At 38.7% G+C, this 7027-nt stretch overlaps 1 protein-coding gene across 2 annotated transcripts; it reads left to right on the top strand.

The window, feature by feature from the left end:
* The first annotated feature begins 743 nt into the window (after positions 1–743).
* On the top strand, positions 744–6686 carry LOC103143077 (ras-related C3 botulinum toxin substrate 1-like). Of its 2 annotated transcripts, none has more exons than XM_007559488.2 (6): positions 744–925; positions 2509–2580; positions 2761–2878; positions 5373–5435; positions 5664–5823; positions 6435–6686. In XM_007559488.2, exons 1-6 carry the CDS (start codon positions 888–890, stop codon positions 6566–6568), a joined length of 585 nt encoding a protein of 194 aa, XP_007559550.1. In that variant the 5' UTR covers positions 744–887; the 3' UTR covers positions 6569–6686. The 2 variants fall into 2 exon arrangements, with proteins under 2 accessions (XP_007559550.1, XP_007559542.1); XM_007559480.2 differs by having other exon boundaries at positions 2761–2884.
* The last annotated feature ends 341 nt before the right edge of the window (positions 6687–7027 follow it).

The following is a 7027-nucleotide window of genomic DNA, read 5'->3' as shown; positions in this document are numbered from 1 at the left end:
GAAATGTTCCCTTTATTTTTTTGAGCAGTATATTTATATATGTATGTAAACCCAAATAAAATGGGACATTAATTAACCCATGTTTATTTTTTATTTGATTTAATGAGTCCATCTGAAAATATGGTATGAGTTTGAGGTCAGAGTTCATATGTTCCTTACTCCTTCCTACTCCTTTTAAAGCATATTATTGTAGTACAAAAATGTATTTTGCATTCCTTGTTCATGTGTGATTTTATTCTATTATGCTTGAAATAAATAAAATAAACCTACAGAGTCACTTTTTCAACAACATTTTAGAGTCTTTAATGGAAGTTGTAGTTTGGAATCCATCTGAAACAAACTGAGCTCAAAAATACTTAATCTCAAAGGAAAAATGAAATGTTACTCATAGTTACTCAAGTTTCTTAAAAGAGTTGTTACTGGGGGGGGTAAGTGATTACTGGTTACTCCCCCAGTAATCAGTTACTAAAAAATATAAAATCTAGGCTGGATTAAGAAAAGTGTATTATGATAGAAAGTGAAAAATTAAATTAATTGCCACACAGAATCAACATGTTCACATCATGGAGTCTGATCACACATTGGGCCACATTTGTTGATCTTAGTAATACATCTCTCACATTCATATATTGCTGATTGGAACTGACATCTAATGAAAATGCCAAATTCGGTGTGTCACCTTTACCAGCAGCAACAGCTGGTCAGAATTCCAGAGATTTCTCAGGCTGTTGACGGTAAATCAACAGGTTACAGGAACTGATCATTCCTGTAACAATACATAAACCAGAAACTCCACAACAGTTCACTTAGTTTGCTGTACACTTCAGACAACACAAGGACTCTGGTTTACTTTACCTCCTGTTAATTTGTCCAGGCTAACTCACCATATGATGAATAACATTAAGTGCGTGGTGGTGGGAGACGGGTAAGTTAGATTTTTATTCTAACTTTATTCAGTGTTTGAGCTAGATTCAAAGTTAGTGTGCTATTTCAAACATCATTTGTGTTTAAATTCAGCATGTTTGCATTGCTACAAACCAAAACCATTTCCAGTCTTTGTAAACAAGACTTGAAGGAAAATTCTTGTATGTTCTTCATGTGGCAATAGCGGCGTCTACATTTAAATTATTACTTCCAACAACGCCACCTGAGATCTTGGCCCCAGGACTATTCAACTTCTAATATCTACAAAAAGGCCACGCCAGGTTGGGACAACAAAGAGAGGTGGATCATAATGTTTAAAAAAAAAAAAAGAATTTAATAATTTATTTTTTCCAAAAGTTTAAAATAGGCCTACAACAATAGAATATATGCATTAAAGAAGACAGTTTACAAACTTCACAAAATACATATTGCACATCAGCTCTTCAGCAGCAAGTTGTTTTCAAACCCAATTAATAACTAAACAAAAAAAAATCCATGCAGAAAACAAAAACAAAAACAAAACAAAAAAAAAAAAAAATTAATAACTAAACAAAAAAAAATCCATGCAGAAAACAAAAACAAAAACAAAACAAAAAAAAAACACTGCAACCCAACCAAAAAAAAAACATGCAAAGCACTGAACAAACTAAACCAAATCATGCAAGCAATTGACAAATTAAACCTGCATGCAAACAAAGAAAAAAATAAAAAAATACAAATTGTAAATAAACGTACTGAAAAATAATAGGGGGACTCACCATAAACGGTTGAACCCTGGCCAAAATAAAGAATAAATCATCAGTTGGGTAAATGACACCCAGCTGAAAAGGCATGAAGCAAAAGTAAAGACAAAACAACGACGTTGGGGTGGCTGTGCTCCCCTTGCGCCACGGACAATTAGACCAGGTGCGGCAGGAGGAGGGAGGGGGGAAACCACACAACAATCCACCGCCAAGTCCTGAACACCTCAGGATCTAAAAATAAAATTTAAGGTGAACTATGGCACCAAGCTCAACAAGCTGACAATGAACCCACCTACCTCGGTTAAGAGCTCCACGCTCATGTTTTGTATGGTTGTAAGGTCGATTTCTATTGTACAGCGCTTTGTGATTTTAAATAAACTTTACTTTACTTACTATTTCTTGATATAAAAGAGCAATTCTGTAGAACAGAAATCTGGACAACAGACTGGACTGGAGATGCAACAGTGACTAACCTATAACCCTATAACTGCAGACAGACAAGTCGAGTCATACACTGTAGTTACTACTAGTGGAAAAAGGCCAAATCAGAACCTTCCCTCCTTGAGAGCGCAGACTGGTATCCTTCTCACTCACCAAGGAGAACACTTGTAAACAGACTCCTAATGTGAGGCAGAAAAACCAGAGAATTACAATAATTTCTTTCCTCACCTGAAGAAGAAAATATGAGTTGATAAATCAATTTGATTGGTATAACCCATTGGGTATTATACAGACAAACATGGACAGTTCCATAATTTTACTACATCCGAATGGTCAGTCATCATTAGAGGACACTCTTATTAAGTTATAACTCTCACTATTGTCTTATTTCTCCCCTCAGGACTGTGGGTAAAACATGTATGCTCATCAGTTATACATCCAACGCCTTCCCTGGAGAATACATCCCCACAGTGTAAGCCCAACGCAGCACAAACCACGACAACTTCTGACCAGATGTGCTCATATTCAGTAGAGAGCTGGGTAAAGTTTGAGTAAACAAGGCAAATACAGAGATATAGTATAAGAGAATAAGTGGAACACTATGTCAAAGACAGTTTGCGCTGAAAGTTAACGTTTTGCTGTTTTCCTCCAGGTTTGATGGTTATTCTGCCAATGTAATGGTGGATGGGAATCCAGTGTTACTGGGCCTGTGGGACACAGCAGGACAAGAGGACTATGACAGACTCAGACCTCTGTCCTACCCTCAGACAGTGGGTGTATGTTCAGTATGTCTGCTCACACTAGTGGTAGCAAGTAGGAATGCAAACAAATAATCGATTTATGATTGATTGTCAAATAATGGTTTATCATTATTGGACATAATGATTACTGCCTTTTGACATAATTGACATTACTGACATGATGACATAATTCTAGAACTGTTCCACTGGCAGCATGTTGGAGTAGCTCTGGCTTTTATTTATTTTTTTTTTTTTAATATTCATTTCTGCCTTATTGGAGGAAAATAGCTTGTTTTGGACAATCGTTTCTTCTTTTTTGGATATTGCATAGACTGACAGATATTGGATATTGTTCATATTTTTGCTCGCTGATGCGTAACCATAGCAACAGGGTTGTTTACAACAGGGAGCAGCTCAAACAATGCCACAGCTGAAGCCTGAAATCCCAGAGGAATCAAAAAGGAGGCGTCATGGATGCAGAGCAGGAGCAAAGAGAAGAGAGGGAAGGAGGAAATTCAAACCATCGCCAAGGGCAACGTGAGATCATTAGCTAACAAGATGGATGACCTTCAAGCTCTGACAAGGACTCAGCAAGAGTATAAGGAACGCTGCATAATGTGTTTTATGGAGACATGGTAGGACTGTGTCCCCGACTCCAACATCTCTCTGCCAGGCTTCCTGACTATACGAGCAGACAGAGATTTAAAGAGCAGCAGGAAAAAGAGGGGAGGTGGATTAGCAGTGTTTGTTAACAACACATGGTGTCACCCAGGACATGTTACTGTGAAGTGTCGTCTCTGCAGACCAAACATTGAACTCTTGGCAGTAAGTTTCTGACTATATTATTTACCAAAAGGGTTCATTTTGGCAGTTCATTACATTACATCCTCAGCTCTTGTCGATAATGCATGTGATGTCATCAGTTCTGTTGTTGCCAACATACGGACACAACACCCCAATGCATTTGTGGCAATATCTGGTGATTTTAATCATGCCTCTTCAACTCTGCCAACTTTTCACCAGTTTGTCAGCTACTCCACCCAGGAAAACAAGATTTTGGATTTGCTTTACGCTAATGTTAAGGATACATATATCTCCAAACCAAGACCTCCTCTGGGGTAATTGGATCATAATCTTGTTCTTCTCTCCTCTGAATACAAACCCCCTGGTGAAGAGGGAACACCATCAGACCTCACATGTCCTATATTCCACCTCAGTTATGAACTCTTCTACTTCCACAAGTTTGCCTTCAACCAAATCAGGAGATGCTGATGCTCCATTTGCCTTTTCTTCCCTTCCTCTCTCACTTTTCTGTATCTAGAAGTCAAGTGAAGAGGCAGTTGGAGAGACTAAAATGGAACAAGGTTGCAGGTATGGATGGTGTTAGCCCAAGAGTTCTGAAGACCGAAGACATGCTGGCTGATTCGAAGAAAACTGATTTTCATCAGTCATCAACGACTATAGACCTGTTGCCCTGACATACCACATCATGAAGTTCCTGGAGAGTCCTGGAGAAACTCATGAGCTTGTCTGCTTACCTTAGTAAGCAGACAAGCTCATGTCAGGACCCCCTCATGAGTCGCATGTCTCATGTCAGGACCCCCTCATGAGTCGCATGTCTCATGTCAGGACCCCCTCTAGTTTGCTAATCGTAGTGGAGTTGGAGTTGAAGACGCCATCATACACCTGCTTCAACAAACCCACTGTCATCTGGATAAAGCAGGCAGCACTGTGAGGATCATGTTCTTTGATTTCTCTAGTGCATTTAATACATTTCAGCCTGATTTGCTCTGTAAGAAACCCCAGAAGACTCAGGTGGAGGCCTCAACAATCACCTAGATCTATGACTACCTCACTAACAGACCACAGTTTGTGAGACTGAAGGACTGAGTTGTCAGTAACACAGGAGCACCTCAGGGCTCTGTACTCTCATCATTCCTTTTCACTCTCTACACTTCAGACTTCCAACACAAGTCCAACTTCTGTCATCTACAGAATCACTCAGATGACTCTGCAGTTGTCAGGTGAATCAGAGATGGACAAGAGGCTGAGTACAGAGAGCTGGTGGAGCGCTTTGTGTCATGGTGTGGGAGCAATCATCTCATTTTAAATGTAAACAAAACAAAGGAAATAATTGTTGATTTCAGGAGGAGCAGGATTAGATCAAATCCTATTTCCATCATGGGAGAAGAAGAGAAGGAGGTTGAGGAATATAAACACCTCAGTATTCATCGGGACAACCTTGGCAATCTGAACCTTGGCTACAGAAGCTAAATAAACTCAGGCACCACTGTTCCTATACTTTCTTTTCTAACACAGTACATGTTGCTTTGTAGCACATATTGTCCAAAAATACATGTTCAAGTAAAAAACAAAAAATGTTAAAGAGCCTTAACATAACTACTTGCAAAACACTCCATTCAGTACAAGTCCAACAGAGTTTTCAATAGTTTACATTGAACTGTAAAAAGTTTGTGTTAAAAGATTTTATGAATATTTTTTATTTTACTTCCTTCCATCTTAGGACGTGTTTCTGCTTTGCTTTTCTGTTGTTGGTCCATCTTCCTTCGAGAATGTTCGTGCCAAGGTAAGAACAGCCTGCTCTCTGCAACAAGGCCAGATGGTCACATCTGCTCACAACTAAGTAGAAAAAAGGGCCGTCGTTGACACGACCCAACGTCTACTTGAGAAATAAAATTTATCTACATTTCTATATTCGGTTTTAGACATAAGAAGAACATTTAAGATACCAAAAGGTGGAGGGATTTTTTTTTTTATTCTTTCTGAGCTATTTACAACCTGTTTTCTTCTGCAGTGGTTTCAAGAGCTGCAGCACCACTGCCCTACGACCCCAATTATCCTGGTGGGCACCAAGGTTGACCTGAGGAACGACAGTGAGACCATTGAAGCTCTGGTGGAGAAGAAACGGACTCCAATCACCACTGTGCAGGGCTTTGCCATGGCAAAAGAAATCGGTCAGTTTTTGTTTCTCGTATTTTGTGTTTAAATGTATCTAGGCGCTACAGAAGAACTAACGGGCCAGACAAAAACAAATAAAAATTGAAAGGTCCAATTTTTTTCTTTTTTGTAGGAAAGGAATGTTTTTCATTGTAGATCCTAAACTTTCAAAGGATTTTCATGTTTCCTGTATTAAAAGAAAGGTATCAAGTTTTCTTTACTTCTTTTAAGTTCAGTTGAACAATTTTATTCTGTTATAAAACAGGATTTGGTTCACTTTCTTTCAAAACCATTGCCATATTTAACCAAGTTTAATAAGTTTAATAATAATAGTAATGAAATAAAATCAGATTTATGTGCAGCAAAGTTGGCTTTTCATATAGATGTGTGTGCGTGCGTGCGTGTGTGTATGTTCAAGTTCAAAGTTCCCCTTTGAGAGGGCAAACTATGCATTATTCTGCCATTATCAACATATTATTTGAAAATGTCCACAAAATAATAATATTATCATTTATTGTAATAATTACCGACACAATTTATCATCCAGCAACACTAGTTCCTGTGACAGGCCTATAGAACAATATGAGGAATATGCTAATAGTTGGATTGTGTTGCTGTTTGAAACCAGGTGCAGTGAAGTACCTGGAGTGCTCTGCTCTGACGCAGCGCGGCCTTAAGACGGTGTTCGATGAAGCCATCAGGGCGGTCCTGTGCCCCCAGCCCACCAAGAAGCCCAGGAGAAGGAAGTGCACCGTACTGTAAGGAAGACCCGTCCGGATCAGAACACACGACCAGGATGAAGGAAAAACAGACCACGGGTTCCTACAACTAGCTTTTCTACCACGCCGGATCAGAGCATTTTGTACATAGGAGGAAAAAAGAAAAGAAAGAGGAGTAAATTTCCACGTAATTTTTTAATTACTTTTAGAAATCTGGAAAAATCGAGGAAGTTTCTGAGTTTCAAAAGTCAAACATCGTCTTTTGAAACTCAGAAATGTCCACATCTAACATCATATAACATTTCTGATGAATCTCAAATTTTCAACTTTTCTAGCAAATTTATAGCTTCAAGCTCAGAAATTCCCTTATTTCTTATAGAAAAGTTCAGAGATGAGTCTCAAAATTTCCAAGTTGTTGGTGGAAATGTACTTCTTTTTAAAACATTTGTTTTATCTTCAATGGATCTGACACACCGTCGTATTCTTCACTCTGTGTTCTTGC

This window comes from Poecilia formosa, unplaced genomic scaffold (genome assembly GCF_000485575.1).
Source record: "Poecilia formosa unplaced genomic scaffold, Poecilia_formosa-5.1.2 Scaffold4, whole genome shotgun sequence".
NCBI classification, from domain to species: domain Eukaryota; kingdom Metazoa; phylum Chordata; class Actinopteri; order Cyprinodontiformes; family Poeciliidae; genus Poecilia; species Poecilia formosa.
The sequence above is the reverse complement of the archived record's forward strand: the minus strand, read 5'-3'. Positions and strand labels throughout refer to the sequence as shown.

What these genes read in the sequence shown, in the direction of transcription:
- LOC103143077 (XM_007559480.2), top strand. Translation starts at nt 888, where the DNA reads ATGATGAATAACATTAAGTGCGTGGTGGTGGGAGACGG. An exon ending in TCGAGAATGTTCGTGCCAAG is followed by an intron (nt 5,436 to 5,663) that starts GTAAGAACAGCC and finishes TTTCTTCTGCAG; the next exon opens with TGGTTTCAAGAGCTGCAGCA. An exon ending in TGCCATGGCAAAAGAAATCG is followed by an intron (nt 5,824 to 6,434) that starts GTCAGTTTTTGT and finishes GTTTGAAACCAG; the next exon opens with GTGCAGTGAAGTACCTGGAG.